We start from the raw sequence: 23,751 nt of genomic DNA, 5'->3' as shown, positions 1-23,751 counted from the left end.
CTAATTTTAAATCATGGATCTCAACAATTCTGGCATAGGGCAGTAAAAATACATATTCTGAATATTTCAAAAATAAGTTATTTTAATGATACATCTTAAGAGGTAAAGCGTTATCAAAATTTAATAATTATAATTCCAAAATACAATTGAAATATGTATTGCAACTGCCTTTAATTTGGGTTGAAACTTTAATTCAATTTATATTAATTAAGTTATGTTTGCACTGAGTAGTATAGTGTTATTAGGTTCAATGGGAGACTATTTTACGAATAGGGAGGGCAATGTAGTGGAAAGAGCATTGAAATTCTAGTAATGCCGACTGGGAGTTAACGCCACACTCCTGCTGTGTGACCTTCAGGAAGGCCACCTTTCGCTTTTCCATTTGCTTATTTTTAACAGAGTGTGTGTTAACACATCATGTTGCTTTTATGACAATGAAGTAAGACAATTGTATTTACTGAATTTGGAGACTTGCAAAGGGCCTGGAACTTAGTAAGTGCTTGGTAAATATCATTTTCCTTCTTTTCTTTTTCTCTCTTTTGGAGAAGATTTTGGAGACTGTATGGTAGAGTCAATTTATATTTACGTTAATTATTAATATTAACATATTTAACATATGAATATTAAAATATTTCATTAATTCCTTTAATATCCCTGTTAGTGAATGTATTATTTTGCTAGGACTGCTATAACAAATTCCCACAGACTGGATGACTTAACAGAAGTTGATTTTCTAGTAGTTCTGGAGGAGAGAGGTCTGAGATCAAGGTGTTGTCAGGGCTAGATTCTTCTAAGGTCACTCTCCTTATTTGTAGATGACTGTCTTCTCCCTGTGGTTTCACGTGGCCTTTCCTCAGTGCATATCTGTGTCCCAATATCCTCTTCCTATAAGAAAACCAGTCACACTGGATTAAGGTCCATCCTAATGGGGCCTCATTTAAACTTAATTATTAAATACTTCTTTGAAGACTCTCTCTCTGAATACAGTCTCAGTCTGAAGTCCTGGGACTTAAGAATTCAGCATATAAATTTTGGGTGGGAGTTACAATCTAGCCCCTAACCATGAAGTAGATTTACTCATTATTACTTATACACAGCTTAACCCCTACCCTATATTAGCTCCTTGCTTCTGTACAGCTTAAGCAAGCAGTGTTTGAGTTTCAATAATTTCTGAAGATTGTAACATCTTCATGTCAATAACAGTGTGAAACAATAACAACAAAAAATGTGAGATGAACAAATGTGATTCCAAGTAATAATTATGTAGTCAAAAACAAAGTTTAAAAGAATGCAAAACACTGTGAAGAATATAAAGAATTACAAGACAGGATCCTTGTTCTCAAGAGCTTTCATCCCTGGATAAGGAGTCAAAATTAGTACAAGTGAAACAATAAGGAAAAGCAACCATTAAATATAAAATCATGTGAATCTGTCTGTAGAGGAGCCTTAGAATGAGGGAGAAGGATGCATCAGTGCGGGCTGTGCTAGTGTGAAATACTTAGGATGCGGTTATACTCGTGCACCGAAAGGTGGATATAGTGGAGTTATGTGCAGACACATGTATGGAAACCATCATAAATAAAAATTGAACCATGACTATTTCCTTCAAGCGCTAATAGCAGTCTTCACTTATTTCTTTTCTATTTGGTTATTTATGTATGTCTGTCTCTGTTACTAGAATATTAGGTCTATAATGGCAGAGATCGTACTACTCTTGTCTCCTGTCATTTTTCCATCATCTGGAATCATACTTTACAAATAATAGATGCTGAACATTAATTGAATCAATGGATTAATGAATATTGTAAGATGATAAGACTGGAATTGGAAAGGAGTCTCAGTAGGTGGAAAAAATTTGATTTGTAGGCCTTTAAAAATCTGATAGAGAATTTAAAATTTGAAGCTGTATATAATGAGGAGGCTTTGAAGAATCTTAAGCAAGAATTATGCCTGATGAAAGATAAGTTTTAGATGACTATAACAACCTAGAATAATTTTTCCAGGACAATTGGGGTCTTAGATTGACACTGGTCATTCTTGAGATGCTTGTTGTCTGAGTCCTAATGGTCCTTGATGAGCACAAACTTCTTTGGTCATGGTCTTCAAGGCCGTGGTTCTTTGTAGTCTGCTCCTTTACCCATTTATTTACCGACTCTGTACCATGCCATCGGAATCCAACTGATCATGCTCAGAAACTTTATGTGTGAACAGAGGGTGGTTTTGTGCTAGTCTTAGAAGCCCTACCCACCCAAAACTATGATCCAGAACTGGGTTTCATAGACATCTGTACTGCCTAGGGAGCCAAAAAAGGGTGAGTCTGGCATTTTACATGTTGCCTGTGGAAATTAGTTTTCTCCAGGGCCAAAAGGTAGGGTAAACAACCACAGTGTCTGCCACAGTTTGGCTACCTTCTGGTGGTCAAGGAAGACAGATTTTTTAAAAGTCTTGTTTCTAGTCTCCTCTAGCAATAAAAATAATGCAATCAGAAACATTTTTTTTTTATTATCTTGCCATAGAGATGTGTTCAAATGTTCAGTTTTAAATGAATATAACCAAAGCCCATAATAAATTACTTAGCTGACTGAATGTGATAATTTGCAGAGAGAAACATCTTGGAGAATCATCTACCCCCATAGCTCTCTTTAGCTTTAATGTATGTAGTTTCTGTTCAAGACACATTGGGTCTGAATGGGTGAGTAAGGAGGGAATGTCTTCATTTCCCTAACATTCAGTTAGGGGTGGTCCAAATAACAACACCCCTGTGCTTCAGTGTTACAGTCTTAGCCTCACTCAATCACCCATGTCCCCATGGTGAGGGGCTTTGGCCTAGGAGACAGAAATGGAACACATTTTGATTTGGACTTTAACTATGGCCTTTTTCTTTAGTCAGACAGCCAGCCCAGTAGGCCCTCAATTCTGCACTTCAGGTAAATTCCTGTTGTTAATTTTTTAATTTTGTCCATAATTTATGCTTTAATATGTTTATAAATTTTATTTCTGAAGTAATATACACATAATAACAGAAAAAAATAATACAGAGGAAATTCTTATCAATTATCAATAGCAATGTGTCCTACTCTAATCTTTCTAAACCCACTCCTGCTTCTCAGGGACAAATCTCTTATAGCTGTCTATTATTAGTTGTAGTTGTACTACTTTCTTTCCTTCCTTCCTCTCTTTCTGTTTTCACTTCTTTCTTTCTTCTTCCTTCCTTTTTTTCTTTCTCTTTTCCTGGAGTTCCTACTCCCAGAGTCTTCTATTCTCATGATCCAATATAGACAGCTTTTTATGTTTGCCTCATAGCATTTATTCTGGGGCTTTCCTTTGCCATCTGGCTTTGTTAAGTTTCCTGTTTTTTAGACTCCTTCTCATTATCTTGACTTATTTTCTCATTTTGTTCCAGCTTAACTTTCAGTTTCTGTTTACGAAAGAGTTCATGGGAGGTAAATTTATGATATTTGTCTCCCCTCTGCACTGCTACACACACACACACACTCACAGAGAGACAAACACACACACACCCTTTTTTTTTTTTTTTTTTTGAGATGGAGTCTCGCTCTGTTACCTGGGCTGGAGTGCAGTGGCACGATCTCGGCTCACTGCAACCTCTGACTCCTGGGTTCAAGCGATTCTCCTGACTCAGCCTCCTGAGTAGCTGGGATTATAGGCGTACATAACCACGCCCGAATAATTTCTGTATTTTTAGTAGAGACGGGATTTCACCATGTTGGTCAGGCTGGTCTCAAACTCCTGACCTTGTGATCCACCCGCTTCGGCCTCCCAAAGTGCTGGGATTACAGGCGTGAGCCACCATGCCCAGCCACACTTCTTACGCTTAATTAATAGTTTACTATACAGTTTTACCTAGATTGTAATTTCCCCTAAGAATTTCCCAGGCATTGCTTCAATGTTTTCTTGTTTCTAGCAATGGTGAAGAGAAGTCTAGTATGATAGTTAGCAAAGAAGGACTGGATAATCCTTTATAAGTCACTTACCTTTTTCTTATCTCCAAACTTTTAAAAAAGATTTTTCTTTTTAAGCACAGTGTTCTGAAATGTTACATGCATATATTCATTTTTTCTATTCTTTTTGCTGGTGAATCACTTGAAACTGTCATCCTCAAACTTTTTGGTTGCAGGACCATTTTATAGTCTTAAAAATTATTGAGATCCCTAAGAGTTTTTTAGATTTGGGTTATACATAACAATATTAGATATTAAACCTGATAAAATTAAAAAAATATATTATAAATTCACTTAAACATTACAAAATAAACATTAAGGTTTGTATGTTATATTTTTAATGTTAATAATTATATTTTCTTAAAACAGGAGAGTGGCAATGGTCTACATTTTGCAAATTTTCTGAATATCTTAATATAATATAGCTGAATTTTCATATCTGCTTCAGGAGATGTTGTGTGGGTTCATATATATGCCATTAGAATAGAGAGGATTATTTTAAAAGCTTTTTCAGATGATCGTGAACATTCTTCTTTTAAAACTACACCAAAACTCAACAAATGTTAGTTTCTTAAAGGTGAATAGCAAAGAGCATATCATTAAATTTTTATTTCCTCTCGTGTATAATTTATTGGACTAATTTTCACTACAAATTAATCATTTACTATGCATGATTTTGACTTTGCTTGTGGTGTTCACTTGAAAAACATTGCTTCCTTCAGTTATGTATATCTTCCCAGTGTAGACATATTTCATTATACCATATCAAAAAAAATACATTCATGAATATTGCCAGAAATCTCATTAGAAAAATTTTTAGGTATTAGGAAACTGTCAAACTTATGGTATTGATAGAAGTTTCCCAACACTCTAATCTTCATTTGAAAGCTTTAATTTTATCATTGAAAATAAATTACCTCAGTTTTCTTATATGACAGTTTTTTATATTTCATTCATTTTTGAGTAAACATCTTTTCAATATTTAACTCTGAATAACCATAGTCTGTCAGTCATTCTTCAAAGATAAAATGATGTTCTATGAAAAAAGTAGCTAATTCTTTTTGCAGCTCAAGCAATCTCATAAGACATTCCCTCCAGGCAATTATATGTTGGTTTGCAGCAGAAGGGCCTTACGCACTTTTCATTTTATGACACAATATTCAAATGTCATGTCCTAGCTTTAATAAAATTAATACTTTTTATTGATCAATTAAGGTAACTTTTAAGTAAAACTGGCATTTTTTTTTTTTTTTTTTTCCCCTGTGAGTGTATGGCAATAGTGAATTCAGTGATTCCTAGTACAGTTTAATGCTACTGGCTACTGGGTTTTTAAAACAAATATTCTACTTTTTTTTTTTTTTTCCCCTATTATTTTCTGAGGTTTCTTTGGTCTTTTTTCTCTATATTTTGGAAGGTTGCCTCCACCATATTTTCTGATGATTCTATTGAAAAATACTTTTTAGTAGATTTTTTAATCTCTGAAGACTCTTCTTTTGTAATTGCTCATTTTTTACAGCATCTTTTATCTTCTTGAGTGGCGTATGTACTAGAATCTCTTGCGTATGTTAATCAGATATTAGGTAATTTTAAAAAATAAGATTTTTTCTAAATTATTATTTGTGCACCTATGTTTATCTTAGTGTTTATTTTTCATTGTGCTTGTTTTCCCCATTGAGCTGGAGAGCCTTGATTTCCTATGATGTTTAACAAAGAAGGACTGTGTATCTTTCATGGATGTCTTTTACCTTTATGAGACTAGAAGTCTTTTCACTTGGTATCTTCCTTGAGAGGAGCTCTGCAAGGCATTGGATACCGTAACTTGCAGGTTTATTTCAGGAGGGACCTGGGGGTCAGGATTTGATTCCCGTGAATGCCAGAATGAAGAGAACTGTGTTGCATAGCACCAGCTTTAATATTCAAAACCTCTTCACTGAGTATCTTACTGAAGAGCTGTGGCTACTTATTTGAGACATTTTATCCGCTGTCAGCCCTCTGTGAACTAAGGCCAAAGAGCTAAGGAGATGGAGGTAGCATTACATATAAAAATATCTTTATTTCATTGCCCAAATAGAGTTAAATAACCTTATTTCAACTTCTAGGTAGAAATTGATTTGTGGTCTCAATTTGTGGCTATTAATTCTTTTCTTATTGATAAGTCTACATCATTCAAATCCTTTTACATTATAACTTCATTTTAAATTCCCGCATTGCCTTAAATATTTTCAATGTTCTCATGGAGTCTTGGAAAGAACACACGTTTTGCAGATAGGGAGACCAAGTATGTAACTTTGATTAAGTTACTTAATCTTCATAGAGTCTCAGATTCTTTATAAAATGGAACGATAATAGTTTCCTTACAGTTTTGCTTTCACAATTTGAAATAATACAATATGAGGGGGAGAGCTCTATTTTTTTTTTTTTTTAATCCGTGGCACACTGTAGATTATCTGATATCAAATGAGCATTCAGTAGGTGGTAACTATAAATTAATACAGTTTTGGAGAAAGGGTCACTAGGAGAAATAGAGAAGGTTAAAAATTGTGAAGAGACCAGTAACGGAGAGCACAAATGATTAAAAGCTTACACACTTTTGGCCGGCCGCAGTGGCCCACGCCTGTAATCCCAGCACTTTGGGAGGCCGAGGCGGGCGGATCACAAGGTCAGGAGATTGAGACCATCCTGGCTAACACAGTGAAACCCCGTCTCTACTAAAAATACAAAAAATTAGCCGGGCGCGGTGGCGGGTGCCTGTAGTCCCAGCTACTGGGGAGGCTGAGGCAGGAGAATGGCGTGAACCCACGAGGCGGAGCTTGCAGTGAGCTGAGATCTTGCCACTGCACTCCAGCCTGGGCGACAGAGCGAGACCCCATCTCAAAAAATAAATAAATAAATAAATAAATAAATAAATAAATAAATAAATAAAATAATAAAATAAAAATATAAACTTACACAGTTTTAACAAATAGAAGGTTGGAGAACAATGTATATTTTATAATTGTTCTTTAGCTATTTTGTTAGATTTTGCCATTTATTTACAAATACGTGTAGTACAAAACTACATGATGTTTACGTATGTAAATAATAAAAGCTGATTTTATATATTAATTTTAAATATGTTTTTGTTTATATCTTTATACTTACATATTATGTAAAATGTAATATAAAAATATTATATATTCTTTTCTAAGAAAAAAATGTTAAATTGAAAAATCTAACTGTAGAGGAGGAGGAAAGTTTGAACAATAAAACGTCACTGGGAGCTGCATTTTTAAATGTAACAGTGATTTTACTGTTACCCTTAGAAACAGAGTTTGGAAATATAACAAAAGAAATCAGAAAGTATTATAGTTTAGTAACTATTTATTATTATTTAATAAGAAAATTATACTTTCCTTTAAATAATATCTTTTCTTTTACTAGATAAGAAACTGTGGTGGGCAGACCAAAACTTAGCTCAGCTGGGAACCTGCAGCAAAAGAGACGGAAGAAACCCCACCATCCTACGAAATAAAACATCCGGGGTAGTTCATATGAAAGTATATGATAAAGAAGCACAGCAAGGTAAGTCACACTAATGAATTTGTGCCAGGTTTTGAATACATAATGTGCTCTTTTTCATACTAGCTCCTCAATTCAACAATAGAAAGTTTCTATTCTTGCTTCTAATAAAAAAGAAAAAAGGAAAATGTTGCTTACTACTGTAGGAGAAATGCCTTTAACATAGGTGCATAATGAGCTTTGAAAGCATTAGCAAACCTGCCTTAGGAGTCTTAATTTGTCAGGTCTTCAAAGAGGTCTTATCCTGTTCTTGACTAAAAAAATACAAGAATAAGAAAATATAACTGGGCAAAATATATACAATGTATATTTAAGACCAGAATCTGAATGAACTAGGGGCCTTCAAATGGACTACATCAACAAAAGAATTCCATATCCAAAAGCACTGCATTGTTTGGCTCTAAGCATTCTGCATTTTTGTTTTTGCTTCTCCAAATTGTGTGCAGTGAAATGGAGTGAGAGAAATAACAGATGGTTTACATAGGTAGACTTGTCACACTGCCCAAGTGGCAATTGGATTAGAGCTGGCAGCCAGTACAGCCCCACATCTGCTAGTCCTTTCTTACTTTTTGCTTCATAATCCATGACATTAGCAGAATTCTCTTTCTTAAAACAACAACAAAAACAACCCCCCCCCGCCAAAAAAAAAATGTGCTCTACTTTCATACATTAGTCTCTTCCATGAAAATCCTTAGCTTCACATACTTTTCTTAGGAAAAATTTTCCAGAATGATTTTGAACGCTGAGAAAGGGATTTTCATCTGAAGAATTTGGGGTATGTCGACCAAAGCAGAGAAGAGTAGGGGAAAAATAGAAAACCAAGGAGACTGCTATTTCTGAAGATAGGTGATGACCATCAAGCAAGCAGAATTTGTTGGACATACCAATTGAGAGCGCTGTCTGCACATCAGGAGATAAAATAGAGATCAGATTAGGGTTTGCCTTCCCTGTGCAGGCAATGGGTCACATTGGTTTGGAATCTTTACTTGCCCCAGGCAGAAGAAAACATATTACTTATTCATAAAAATTAATAACTTTAGAAGAAAAAATTGCTTTAAACATTTATCTAAAGTATTTGTTGGGTTCCTTTCATTGTTGAGAATTTATGAACGTTTGTCAATTCATATATACAGAATGTACTTGCACCCAAGAGAATGAATATGCATACATATACATACATGTATAACCTGAGAATGTGTATTATACCCAAACGGTTAGCTATGTGTTCTCTGAATTTTTGGGGTCATGTCCACAATAATAAACAAGGATATTTTTCACTAGCAATTCAGTAATGAAATTTTTCTGTATCAAAATAATAATTATACTGACATTGAAATCATGGAAAATAGATTATGTAATTGAGAATAAAATATTGCTACTCAGTAAATAAAACATTGAGGCATTTTCTCAGATCTCCATAGAATATAATTATGTGTAAAAACTCACAGTACTATTGTAAATCTTAGTGCATAACACATATATATGAGACTGTATCTGAAAACATAACATTAGAAAATATGAGAGAGAGGGGGAGGGTATGCAAGAGAGTGAGAGAGAATTTCCAAACAAAGTATTTTTTAAAAATTACCCACTTTTCCAAACTGTGAACAAGCATATGCTTTGTTTTAAGCTGTAAATTAATATGTCAAATTTTCTAGATATAATTCCAATGAAGTTTGTAGGGGGAAACATTTAGTATATGATTCTCAGCATACTTTACCCTTGTTAACAAGATTTTCCTCATCTTTTGAAGATTTGATTCCATAGGTATAATTGGGTGTTCTATGCTCTATGAAAGTATTGCTAAATGAACAAGGACCTCTAGCACTTAGAAATCAATGGTATAATATGAATAAAGTTAAAATTTAAGCAGTGAAAATACCATTTTTACTAGAATATGCTGATAAAGGCATCTGTATTAAAGACAATCCCATTAACAGAATTACTGCGGGTAGCGTAAAAGCTTCATTAGTATGAAATATGACCAAGTTAGGACTCTTTAAGGTGTTAACATTACTACCTATTTGGATTTCAAAGTACAATTAGTGACTTAATATATAATTTTTGACAAAGATCACTGGAGAATTGAGACTTCTTGTTAGTCAAGTGTACTTTTTAGCTCCACTAGAGATTTGGGGCATGAGGTTTCAGCATCCATATCATTATAAATTATTAAGCCAAGCTGGTATTTATAATTTGATAGATAACAAAAATTTAAAAATAAAACATAAATTTGTTACATAAATTATTACTTTTTAATTTTACTATATTTTTCTACTTTAAATTTAACAGAAAAAGACCCTTATTGTAAATAATAATTCATTTCATTATTTTTTACTTTTTCTCTGCTTCACTATTAATTTCTTCTTAGAGACTAAACAAAGGATACAGGAAATGTATATGGTTAGTGTTTAACATTAATTGTTGAAATATATTAATTTTATTGTTTATCAAAAATATAGTTATCTCTCTATATATCTGAATATTTATCTGAACTATTAAATATAATACTTACATATGGCTATTTTTGCAATTATATTAAAATATACAGCCCCAGACCCAGAAAGTCCTTTTTTTCACGTATTTTTGCTATTATCAAGGCTATATAGCCCCTCACATTCTTTTATTTATTTGTCTATTTTTTGGAATGGAGTCTCACTCTGTCACCCAGTCTGGTGTGCAGTGGCACCATGTTGGCTCACTGTAACTTTCATCTCCTGGGTTCAAGCAATTCTCCTGCCTCAGCCCCCTGAGTAGCTGGGATTACAGGTGCCCACTACCATGCCCGGCTAATTGTTTTTGGATTATTTTAGCAGAGATGGGGTTTCACCATGTTGGCCAGGCTGGTCTGGAACTCTTGACCCCTGCCTCGGTCAAGAGTTGATCTGCCTGCCTCGGCCTCTCAAAATGTTGGGATTACAGGCTTGAGCCACTGTGCCAGGCCACATTCTCTTATTTTTAGAAGTTCATTGTCTTTCCTAACTTATTTTTCTTCACTTGTATTTTTTTTTTTTTAGACAGAATCTTATTCTGTCACCCAGGCTGTAGTGCAGTGGTATAATCTCTGCAACCTCTGCCTCCAGGGTTCCGCTATTCTCATGCCTCAGCCTCCCGAGTAGCTGATATTACAGGCGTAGTCACCATGCCCGGCCAAGTTTTGCTTTTTTAGTAGAGATGGGGTTTCGAGGCAGGCTTGTCTCAGAACTCTTGGCCTCAAGTGATCTGCCCACCTTGACCTCCCAAAGTGCTGAGATGACAGGCATGAATCACCATGCCTAGCTTCTTCAATTCCCTTATTTTTCTTTCTCTCCAAATGTTGTCCTTCATGCTTCATAGTTAAGTATCATCTGCCGATTTCTCCCCAGCCTTTCAGTCTTGGTAGTTGAAATACATCTGCATCTAAATACATCTCTCTAAAAGATTGACATTACATGAATATACCCATGCTTTCTACAAAATGAAATATGGAGATTGTCAATATAGAATTATTATAAATCTAGGCTGGGGGCAGTGACCCATGCCTGTAAAACCAGCACTTTGGGAGGCCCAGGTGGACAGATCACTGGAGGTCAGGAGTTCAAGACCAGCCTGGCCAACATGGTGAAACTCTATCTCCCCTAAAAACATAAAAATTAGCCAGGTGTATTGGCTGGTGTCTATAATCCCAGCTACTTGGGAGGCTGAGGCAGAAGAATTGCTTGAACCCAGGGAGCAGAGGTTGCGATGAGCCAAGATTGCACTGCTGCACTTCAGCCTGGGCAACAGAGTGAGACTGTCTCAAAAAAAAAAAAAACTATAAATATAATTGTTTTGTTATTTGATAAATTAGAGAAATGAAATTTCATCTTAATGTTATACGTCAGTTTGGAAAAAATGTGGAGTGAATCAGTTATTTTTTATTAGTTTATGTAGGATAAATGTAATCATTTCAAAAGTTCAGGGCCATTATGTGACCCTACATAAAATGGAGTTCATCAATGGCCGAACTGGCAGATACAGGACATGAGCAGCGAATGTGGTAGATCTCCTGATGAGAAATCTCCCAAGTTGAGAGTATTTCACACTTCAAAAATGACAGCCCTCATGACAGGTTCGATTGAACAATTAAATCCCATCAGACTATATTGAATTCAGAAGAAGAGAAATAATGAGCTGCATTGGTATTTTGAAATTTCCACAGAGAACTATTGATATAGAGCTTTCATCATGCTTTGTAATTCTCACTGGATTTATTATACTTCATATCAGTGCTTTAACATCCAGTAAATGGCATTGCATGCTCTAGAATAATAAAAAAGCTGTAAAAATGGAATATTGAATAAACTTTCTTGGTAAGATTGTAAATTACTTAACTTCACACTACCAGCATTAATTAGCACATTGGCCTAGTAAATTCAGTGGATCATCTTCAGTAGGGATTCTAGAATGCCTACCTGTGATTACCTGGCTAATATTTGTCATTGGTACTATACAGAAATAAGAGGAAGTAACATGCCAATTAATTAGATGACTCTTATGGCTGTCTTTTCATACATTTTGGGAGAACTATGTTTCTATGAATGGGAAAATTTATTTCCTTGCTTTTAAAAATTAATTGAATACATATAAACATACATACCTCCTTTCTCTTAGATGCATAATCTTTGAGTGGTTAGTAATAATTTAACAGCTATTTATATGACACATTCGGATGAAATATTCTTGCAAAGGAAGTAATTGTAGAGTTGAAGTGAAATTTAAAAATCAAAAGAGAAAAAGATTCTGGTTTGTCTGATCTTAAAATATTACAAAGGTCTGTGAAAATATTTATGACAAATCAATTTCTTTTTGCTTTTCTGTAACTATTAATCTTCTGATGTATCTCTGTTGACTTTTTTGAAAGGGCAAATTCAACCATAATTTACTACTTTAAATTATTCAAGAAAATAAAATGTAATCCTAAACAATATGAAACAACTGCATTTCAAAATCAGTATCATACATATTTGTTAAATTATCGATATTAAATAAAACTTTATTTTTTAAAATTTCATTAAAGGAATGTGTTTTGTTTTCATTCTATGCAGGCAGCAATTCTTGCCAACTAAACAATGGTGGATGCTCTCAACTTTGTTTACCCACATCTGAAACTACAAGGACGTGTATGTGTACAGTGGGATATTATCTCCAAAAGAACCGCATGTCATGTCAAGGTATAAGTTCATGGAAAACCTTACCTCTGGTTCATTTACTTCATTAGTTGTTACATACCATGCAGACTTTAGGCACCAAAGTCAGTTAAACATTAGAAAAAAAATTAACCAGGTATTAGGAAATGGTATACTGTTTGGTCTCATATGTGTAAGATTTTAATATTTGAAATATTTAAAATATTGTTCTGCATTATAAGACATTCTAATTTTTTAGTTATTTTTAACAACTGCAGTTTATTATCAAATCTTTAACCAAATCTAGTAGAAGCTACCTTCAACCTGAATAAGCAAAAGTTATAGTGAAAAGCAGTGCTTGATTGGATGGAATTAATGTAGAATTTGAACTAAATAATGTTTACTTTAGACTATATTAGAGAAAGCGCTAGAAAGAACGTGAGGTCTCAGGTTTGCATAACTGAGGGAGAAAAGCACTGTAAGAGAATTGGTACCTAAAAAATATTGTTTTGCAGTCTCTACTTCTATTAGTCCCAAAGAACTTTGTTTCTAGGATGATCTTTTGTATCTAATGATCATAGCTTAATTTTGTCTTTAAAAATGTTCCAATCTTATTTAAGAAATATATATATATATATTAATATTATCATTTATTTTATTTTAAATCCAATATTTATATGATACGTATTACATACATGGCTCTGTTCTAAGTACCTTAAACATATTAATTCACTTAATCTTCATAACCTCATGAGGTAGGTCTCTTATTTAGAAATGAGGAAACTGAGGCACAGAGAAATTAATCAACTTAATCAGGTTACATGGATAGGAAGGAGCAGAAACAGATTTAATTCTAGGCATTCTAGTTTTAATAAGAAAAAATATATAAATATTTTCTAATATATTGGCAAAATGCATAAGCTTTAGCGGGTGTACTTCTGGTAGTTAGCTTAATATTTATGTGCCTGTTTTAGGACAGGCTTTTGATGCTACAGAAGTGAGATATTAATAGCTAATTAAACTATTGATGTATTCTTAGTATGACAAAGATTTATGAAGACTATCTTCATAAATTTCTTAATTTAAGAAATCTAAATGTCTATTAAAATATCAGTGATATAGTAATCTTAAATCAGGTTTATTATCATCTATAAGTAAAGAGATGTTTGGATTTTAAGGAAAAGGTAATAAATTTTGGTTGAGGGATGAGGTAGGCTTCCGCGAATAATCTAACTCAGTGCTTATGAAAATGTGGGGCCCGTACCAGCATCGTCAGCACCAACTGGAAGATTTTTAGAAATTTAAATGATCAGGCTTCTGGGAGGGGGATGGTGCCCACTAATTCATTTCAATAAATTCCTATTTTAATAAATCTTATGCATAAGCAAATTTGAGAACTACAAATCTACCTACCTTTCATTAGTCAGGAAGTGTAGTGCACAATAATTTTTAAAAAGGCTAGGAAATACATTTATTAACATAAATTAAGAATTTTAAAAATAATACAAATGAAATTATTTTTATTTTAAATATTCATCCTGGGCTTCCCTTCCCCCACTTATCTCTTGCCCTGCATTTAGGTATAGAATCATTTCTTATGTACTCTGTTCATGAAGGAATCAGGGGAATACCTCTTGAACCAAGTGACAAAATGGATGCTTTGATGCCTATATCGGGAACTTCATTTGCCGTGGGAATAGATTTCCATGCAGGTAAATAGCTTTTTAGTCATAATTTATGCATAATGTATTCACTTGATTTATTAAACATGATGAGAATACAACATTTTCCTCTGTACTTTAACAGTCAAGGTGAGAAATAAGAAAGCAGCAAATAGATAAATTTTAAAGCCAATCATAAATTGTTCTAAATATGTAATGTCTGAAAAACAATCAAGTAAAATTGTCCGAAAAGTATAGCATTTGAATTGTAATTGCATTAACATATCATGATTGGCACTTGGTTGCTTACTTTTATTTCTCTCTCTTTTTTATTTTGATACTTTACTTTTATCTAGTTATAAATATAAAGACATATAAAGCATGTTGACCTATTATATACTAAAATATAATCTTATTTAAAATATAATCAGGATGTGATTTTCTATTGTAATACAAGCAGTGGCAAATGAAATCCAAATAATAGAAACAATTATACATGCCAAACCATTGAAAATTATTGTTGAATATAGTATGTATCATTTGGAGTCAGATTTTACTTTACCTTCTTATATTTTAGCAAACAGTGAAAGGAAGCAACAGGAAGCAAAGTGGACACTAACATTTTGCTGCGGCTAATATGAACAAATGATTGGGAATTAATGGTAGACACTGTTGAATTTGCTGAAGTAAACAAGTTTTTTGGTGCTAATTGCTAAATTCTGCCATAGCATAAATATTTGGTATTCACATTAAAATTCAGATTTACTACCTTCCACTTGAGGACTTAAACTTATAAAAAGAAATGGTAAATCGTATGTTTCCTGAATTCACGTTTCAGTGTTGAACATGTAAATGCATGTCCACAGTGTTTTTATCTGTGTAAAGACTTAATTTTATCTAATGTTAAAACACAAATAGCTATTTGATTTATAATCTTAAAAAAAAAAAAAAAAAGAATCTTTGTAATCTTGCCCCAGCATGTGGGCTTCTGGTAGTTGCTTATTTTCCCTCAGCTCTAACACATTTTGTTTAATCATGTATTAATAAAATTCTTAACTACAAGTTAGTGAATTACTGGGGATCTTCACAAATGGTTCAGAAAGGACTTTTCTTAAGCAGATTGTTTTGCACCAACTGTTTGGAATTGAATAGAGGCAAATTTTTAAAACCACCTTTACCAAAAGGAAATACAAAGAAGTATAACACATTTTATTAAGCAACATGTTAATTTTGCTAAAATTTCAGTGTGATTTTTGATCAGACTTTAATCAAATCTCATTATTGGTGGAAGGCTAATTACCTCTACAATGAATAATCTACCTTGTCTGTTAGGTACATGCATTTTATTCATTAGAATTTTATTGTATAGGATTTGTTAAGTGCAAAACTAAGAAAACTTGAACTTGTAAAAGATCTTATGCATACAGTACATTCATATATTTTTACTAGGTACATAATCCTTTGTTTCAGCTGGAGCATATATTCAATTATTTTGAATACTCCATAATGAGTTTTGTAAATATTTCATAAATTTCCATGAGGAAAAAATATTAATATAAGCAATTTGATCTAAATGTCCTGATAAGATCCTTAGTAAATCTTTCGCTTTTTAAGGGTAAATGGATCATTTGAATGAGTTAAATTCACTCTCCAAGGTTTATATTGGCCCTGAAATGGTTACGTTTAATATCATGTACCATGATGGAGGATATTTTTATTTGCAGAGAATAGGACTTTCTGTTTCAAAATGCCCAATAATTGTTAATATCATAAACTTATTTCATGTCAAAGTGACTTTTCCTAAGGAGAAGTTACCTGTTTTAGTTAAAACTTTGTTGTTTACATTTTGCCTACCATATTTTTATTTCCTGGGGAAAAATTATTTTCAGAAAAGCTATTTCTTCTTCTAAATGTAAAGGGATGCAAGCATATGGAATAGTCATGTAGGTAGAATGTTCAAGAATCTATTAAAATCCCTACTGTTACTCAGAATACAGCAGTGAAAAACTTTCTTTAAAACCAAAGAAGGTTAGAGATCTACAGGCCAGGGAAGCATAGTTGGAAGAAACCAGAGTTTAGCCACAGACAACCTGGGGTTCTAATGCCAGCTCAACCACTACTAGCTTTGTGATCTTGGGTAAGTTACCTAATTTTTCTGAGGCTCTGTTTCCTTACTTTTTTGGGGTGTGGGCATGTTTAGTCAAAGTAAGCAAATGTTTAACAAAGTACCTGATATATGTTGGTGCTCAGAGAATGTTAACAAAAATATCAAATAAGTGGGAAGTAAAATATTGTAGAAATTATCATATTTTATTATCATATTTTATATATTTTTACATATATATAAAATATATTATTTTGTATTTTATATTTTATATTTATATAATTTTATATATATATATATATATATATTTTTTACAAAGATGCCCTGGAAGCTACATTTAAATTTCTAATTAGCTAGGATTTTGTTTGACTGTTCTCTCAACTAATATTATATATTCTATACAGTTATTTGAATAGAAAAATGGGTGTTTCTTCACTACTCTGGGGTGATAAACATAGGTTAAAAAAAATCTCCCTGTTGAGAATAAACGTCATCATCATCATCATCATCAGTCTGCAGAGCTGATGCTTAAAGATTAGATATCAGCAACTATTTACAATATTAAATGTCAATCTAAGAGGCTGGCATCCAGTGCTTAGACTGAACTAACTGAAACACTAATGAAGGTCATGATGGTGGTGGTGCTCTCTGGAGCTTTCTAATGCCTTTTTGCATGACTTTTGTTACTTCCATCTATTTTACAGTCTGATCTTTTATTAATTGTGTTTTATGAAAATATATTAGGATCAGAATAAGTGTTAGCAGCTTGATTTATAATATCTTTATAGTGATGATATACAAGCTCTGTGACTTCGTGGAGGGAAGTTACAGAGAGAGAGAAAGGAAAACCTGGATTGTTACTCAGAGAAAGAAAGAGAGAAAACAAACATTTTTTTGTTGTGCCAATCTCTACTTATTAATCTTTTTTTTTTTTTTTACATATTTCACCTGACTATAGGTTCTTTCTTGATTCATTTCTTTTGCAGATATTTTATTTCCTCTTCTTCCATTAATGACATTTACCCCAGGGACATAATCTCTACATTAGGATCAAAATGGAAAGGCACAGTTGCCCTCTTATTCTAAACAAACAGCCCCAATCATACAAAGGAGATGCAGTGGAAGAGAATTATTTGCAAAGTACAAGTATCGTAATTTAATAATACTATTTCATTACCATGATATTACACAATGAATGTATTGTCAAAACCTGTGCATTTCATAAGAATTAGCAGATCTGAATCTTTCTGGGTTTGGTCGTAATAAATTAAAGCTTTCTGCAATGAACAAATTGTTTCTTCTACCAGATGAAGCAATTCTGGATACTCTCCACAGAAGTATATAAGACACTGTGGCTAGATTTAAAATGTTCAAAGCATTTTTATCTCTTCACTGGAAAAGTCCCATTCCAGTGGAAAAAAAAAAAAAAATGAGCTTTGAAAATCCTTGCCTGCTGAGTGATATTCCTCCTGATAAATGAATACTGCATTTGATGCTTTAACAGATATATTTTAGTTTGGAGAAAAGCCTTCAAAACAAAGCCCATTGCTCTACTTAGTTAAGTGATCTTCAGTAAGTAATGCTCTGTTCAATTCAGTCCTCCCTCCCCTTGGACTACTTATGACTTTTCCTTAATAATGAAACGAGAGGATGCTACTTGAAGAGGATATTCTACTCAGAGAATAATTATTCATCTGGAAAACTTCACACTTATATTCTTTTTTAATCTTTTATCTCTTTTATTCAAATTTAGGTCATCCAACTGAATGATGCAACAACTGTTGGTTACTATAATATCTACCAGGTTTAGAATTTCACATCTAAGTTGCTGGGGAAGATAAAGATAAACAAGGGCCCAGCTGTAACGGCTCATACCTGTAACCCTAGCACTTTGGGAGACAGAGGTGGGAAGTTCACTTGAGTCCAAGAGTCTGATACTAGCCTGGGCAATAGAGTGAGACCCTGTCTCTATTAAAAGAAAAAAATAAACACAGAATAAGGGTCATTATTTGGATGTCACTGTCTGGCACTTACTATAGGAAATATTTTAATATTTTTTTACATCATCACATAGTGATCTGGCTGAGACAATAAAAACACTGAAGGAACATATCAGTATAGATTTATCTGAATCCATAGAATGTATAACACCAAGAGTGAACCCTAATGTTAGCGATAGATGATAATATAAACTATGGATGTGTTGGCTTAAATTCACCTCTGGCAAATGTATCACTCTGGTGTGAGATGTTGATAGTGGGCAAGGCTGTTTGGGTATGGGGGAAGGAATATGTGGAAACTCTACTTTCTAATCAATTTTGCTGTGAACCTAGAACTCTAAAGATTAAAACCTATTTAAAAAACACTAAAGGAGTATATGTGGCAAAATATCATTGCCACATTTATATAGTGAATGTCATCTATTTACATGAAAGAATCCCTCCTTAATAGTCCCACAACATTCACATTTATCTTTGAAACGTAGAACTAGAAGGAGTATTTGACACCATTTGTAGCACTCCCTCATGACACAGGTAAGGAAACTGGAACCCAAAGAGATCAAGGGGCCATATACTAATGGAGTATACTACTCCCAGTTCTTTCCACTGTGCCATCTTGCATTGGTAACCACTGAAGCAAAAGTTTATTTCGACCATTGTTGGCATTACTTGATGATGCTACATTGCACTTCTGCAAATTTGTGCTAGTAGAAGATCGTGTATTATTTTGATTTATATACTGAATCATGTGATTTTTAAACCCATTTAATAATTGAAGCTAGTGACACTCAAATGAGTCTCTCTCTTTTTTTTATTTTCTATGCCTGGAAGCTTATAAAAAGAAACTATTTACAAAAGTTTTCTAGTAACCACTTTGTCACCAACCAAGGCCACAGAAGAATTATAGAAAGAATTCTTTTTATGTCAGTAGCAGCAATAGTTTAAGAAATATAATATTGTTGCTTTGGGACATTTTTGCAGTTTTATGAAAACCATTTTCTTGGCTACAAAGTGAATTTTTAGGGCTGTTTCAATTTCTTCTTGTGACAGTGAAACTAAAACTACTTTTTGTCATTTCAAACTTTCTTCAATAATATATTTTTTAATCATGTAAGCAGTTTGTATAGATTTGTAGGTAGTCAATTCAGTAAATCTTTCAAGATGTAATATCACAAGAAAATAAAAACTTATCAATACTACCTGAAATGTAAATATCATAAACATGCATAACATAAGGCATTTTATGTTAAGTAAATTACTGGAAATATCTCACAGATCCTTTTTGGGTAATTTCTAAACTCAAAACATAAAAACAAACCTCTATTAGGCATCTCAATTTATCAGTATGTTACCTGAAATTAAAAGCCCGAGAAGATGCACAGTGATCACCTACTAAGATTAAAACTGTGGTCAACTTATTTGAGATCTATATTATTTTCCATATTATTGAGAGAATCTCTTAGGCAAGTCTCATGCAACTTCAGGCACTCAGCACTCCTCAAGAAAGGGAAAGATCTTGACACCAACTTTAGATTAATCCGCATGAAGCACATCAAATCTGCATTAGGAAACCTTTCTTTTTCCCTACCTGAGTTACTTTGTGCTGCAGTATTTCTTTTTAGCTACTGAGACTTCTCTTCAGAATTGAATGTACCACTCTTTCCCCCACTCTTCTTTATCAAAATGGAGCTGCTTCTCAAGCTATTTTCTAAAGGCTTGGTTACTTCAATTCACAGTAAATTATTAGTAGCTGCTTAGAGATTGACAAGTTTTTAAATTATATATGTTTGAGCAGATCACAGTGTCTTAACCCACGGGCAACATCCAGATAAAACACCCCTAAAGATATGTGAAAAAAGTATTTTTATAGATAGGTCAAGCTATTTTATAATTTTCAAATTACTCCATGCTCTGATCTTTAGAGGATAGATTGGTACTTGTTTATTTCCAGAAACCCAGCCCTAGATATGCTGACAGATTAAGTGATAATGAGGAGATCTCTTTTAGCTTAGGTACGTTGGTACCTTTGCTATGTTTAACTGTAAACTTAAACTTGAAAAAGTGCTTTTCTTCCCATTTTAAGAAAACTGAATATGTATTAATCCATTTGTCTTTTTGATAGCATTTATTTTTTAAAAAGCTGTGATTCAGCTTCTGAATTTTTGGGCCATTAATTTTTAATCAAGTAGACAATATTTTAGTTAAAGAAAAAGGAAAATTATTTAATTTGTTTATGGACTGGTCATAAACAATGGATCTTTAATTTCATTTTATCATTTGGCCTTATTTTTATCTAAGGGCAACAAGGAGTAAGTGGATCATTTTGAAACTTTAAGGTGAAAAAAATAACTAATTGGTTCTGTGAATTCCTTGGTATTTTTAGAATAAGACCTTGGCAGAAATTGAAAAAGCCTAGTAATGGAATTAAACACCTATAAGAGGATTAGAAAACTGAGGGATTGGAAGAGGAAGAAATTAAAATAACAAGAAACCCTTAATATTTGTTGCACACTTACTACATCACAGGAGTAAGGTTAGGAAACTTTGTGCATTTATGTCATTTAATTGATCAAAATAATCTTTTGAGGAAAGTGGTATTTTTATTTTAATATTAAACTGGGTTTCAGAATGAGATATGGGTATAGGAAAGACTTGGTTGCTTTGAGATGTTCTAATTAAATTCTGCATTCAGGATTCTTTTGGGTTTTTGCCCCTGAGATTGACCTCAAACACGAATTGCATAAGCAATATGAAATAATCCACATCTGATCCCTAATAGTTTCATAATGAGAATCTTAATCTTATTGTAATTATGATTGGGAAAGATAATTGATGGGCCATATTAGGGCTCAGAGTTTGAGAGAATCTTGATAATATGGTCAGTGTAGGATTGCCCCTGCTAGATTGAGGGGCAGAAGACTCGTGGCACAGCTTCATCTGAGACTCAGATAGTTAAGGAGGGCACCATCACCATCATCATTATCACTATTATGATTGTCATAGAATGGATGAGGAGAAGAGAGAGAAAATCATTTATTCTCCTATGTTTACTTTAGTTACCTATTACTGTGTAACAAATTACTAACACTTGGTAAGACAAAACAATGCTTATACTCTCATCGTTTCTATTGGTCAGCTTGCTGTGTCATCTGCTTCAAAGTTTCTTATGAGACTGCAATCACAGTGTTGCACAGAGATGTGGCATCATCAAGGCTCAGTTAGGGAGGATTCACTTCCAAGCTGGCTCATGGGACTGTTGGCAAGATTCTGTTTCTTGCAGGTTGTTGAATAGAAGACCACAGTTCTCTACAGAATATTTTCTCAGTTCTTTGGCATGTGGGCCTTTTTACAGGGCAGTTCACAGCATGACCACGAGCTTCTCGTAGAGCTAGTGAATAAGAGAGTGGGAGGAGGCACTCACAAAATGGAAGTAAGACTTCTTGTCTCCCAATCTCAGAAATGGCATCCCATCACTTTTGGTATATTTTATTTATTAGAAGCTACTAAGTAGATCCATACTCCACTCAGAGAAAGGGACTCGGCAAGGAGTGACTACCGAGTGGTAGGGGTAAGAGGGGTCCACATTAGGGACTGCCTATCACAATATTATAGACCTTTTATGTATCTTATTCCCACACATTATTTTCTGAAGGGTGAACTCTGATGGCAGGTTTGAAATATCAGTGATGTTCCTGTACGGACAGCTTCTGTGTTCTGGCTGAAACCATGTGAGAATGAATTATTAATGTGAAACATTATGGTCCTTGTCTTGATCCTCATTTTGCCTCCAGTTAATAGTAAACTGTAGATGACTGGAGAAGTCCTTTGGGTAGAAATTAAAGACAAAGCTTAAATAAACTGCCAAATGTTTCACAAATGGAATAGAACAAAGCTGGGATTTAAATTCACACATATATATTTTTTCATCATTTGCTTTCTCCACACTGCCATTCATAAGTTGAGTAAGGGAAGATTCCACAAATATCCAAGAAAGGATGGATTTTGTGTGTGTGGTGTGTCTGTGTGTGTATGTTTTGTTTTGTTTTGTTTTGTTTTGTTTTTTGAGACAGAGTCTCGCTCTGTCGCCCAGGCTGGAGTACAATGGTGCTATCTTAGCTCACTGCAACCTCTGCCTCCCAGGTTCAAGAGGCATTTCTCCTGCCTCTGCCTCCCAAGTAGCTGGGATTACAGGTGCCCCCAACCATGCCCAGTTAATTTTTTGTATTTTTAATAGAGACAGCGTTTTGCCATGTTTGCAAGGCTGATCTTGAACTCCCAAACTCAGGTGATCCACCACCTTGGCCTCCCAAAATGCTGGAATTACAGGTGTGAGCCACCGCGCCTGGCCAGAATGGGTGTTTCACAGCAACAACAACAAATTTAAAATATGCAATATAAGGCCACGGGCCAGAAATATCTAACCATTCCACGTGTGGGATTCAGAAGGCCAAATTAAGGAGTCAGGTAGTCCTAGTACTGAGAATTTGACTTAGTTGATCTATGATTGTTTATCAAATGTGGAAAATTGTGGACCCCAAAGTTCACTTTGTAATATCTGGAAACATTGTTGTCATATTGGTATCTATTGAATAAAAGCCAGGGATGCTGCTAAACAATGCCCTGTGCATGTTTAGTGTCCTGTTCCTTTCCCAAAACGAAGTATTATCCATCTTGAAATGCAAATAGTGCTAAGGTCAAGAAACCTACAACAGGGCAAAACTAAGATTATTTTAGGTGATTTTGATGTGTTCTACTGCTTTAGATCCACTGTCCTCCTTGGCAGTAGCAAATCCCACTGGTCTTTTCCTTTAGGCTGCTGTTTGTTATCTTGAGCATCTTGTTCATTAGTACCTAGCTTTTCATGTCATGAGTTTGCCACATTTGCTTTTGGCTACCATTCCAGAAGAGTCCTTCAACAAAAGCCAGAAACTTCTTCCAACCATTCTTTGAAGTTTTTGTCTAGTGTCTGGAAAAGGCTTCATGATATGGTAGCTTAAGCCAAATATTTTACTTAAGGACTCTTCAGCACTGTAGCTCTTTAATTAATAGAAGCTCTTTCAAGAATTTGCTTATAGCTGTCTAGGATTGCCTGGGAATTAAAATTGTGTATTTGTATTTGTATGAACACCTTTGTATGTGCATATACACCTTTGTGTATATCACCAATAGAATTATTATTGTAGTGACTTCATTCTTTGTCACCAAGGCATGCTGAGTGTTTACTGGTGTTAACGATGCTTAGACTGAGTTCTAGTATTGCCTCAAGTATTCCTCTCCAGAGTTCCTTGGCCAGAAAGGGAGCTCCAAAGTACCTGGGAA

The 23,751-nt window shown here is 33.9% G+C and overlaps 1 protein-coding gene across 1 annotated transcript in view; it reads left to right on the top strand.

Annotated features, from left to right (window-relative positions):
• LRP1B (LDL receptor related protein 1B) overlaps positions 1 to 23,751 on the top strand; it is a 1,963,100-nt gene that overhangs the window by 1,386,901 nt on the left and 552,448 nt on the right. Inside the window, exons 33-35 of the mRNA XM_025404289.1 lie at positions 7,383 to 7,523; positions 12,587 to 12,712; positions 14,248 to 14,379. Coding sequence (XP_025260074.1) covers positions 7,383 to 7,523; positions 12,587 to 12,712; positions 14,248 to 14,379 — 399 coding nt within the window. The remainder of the gene's footprint in view (positions 1 to 7,382; positions 7,524 to 12,586; positions 12,713 to 14,247; positions 14,380 to 23,751) is intronic.

The sequence above is a fragment of the Theropithecus gelada genome, chromosome 12 (genome assembly GCF_003255815.1).
Source record: "Theropithecus gelada isolate Dixy chromosome 12, Tgel_1.0, whole genome shotgun sequence".
Lineage (NCBI taxonomy): Eukaryota > Metazoa > Chordata > Mammalia > Primates > Cercopithecidae > Theropithecus > Theropithecus gelada.
Note: the sequence above shows the minus strand (reverse complement) of the source record. Positions and strands in the feature narration are given on the sequence as shown.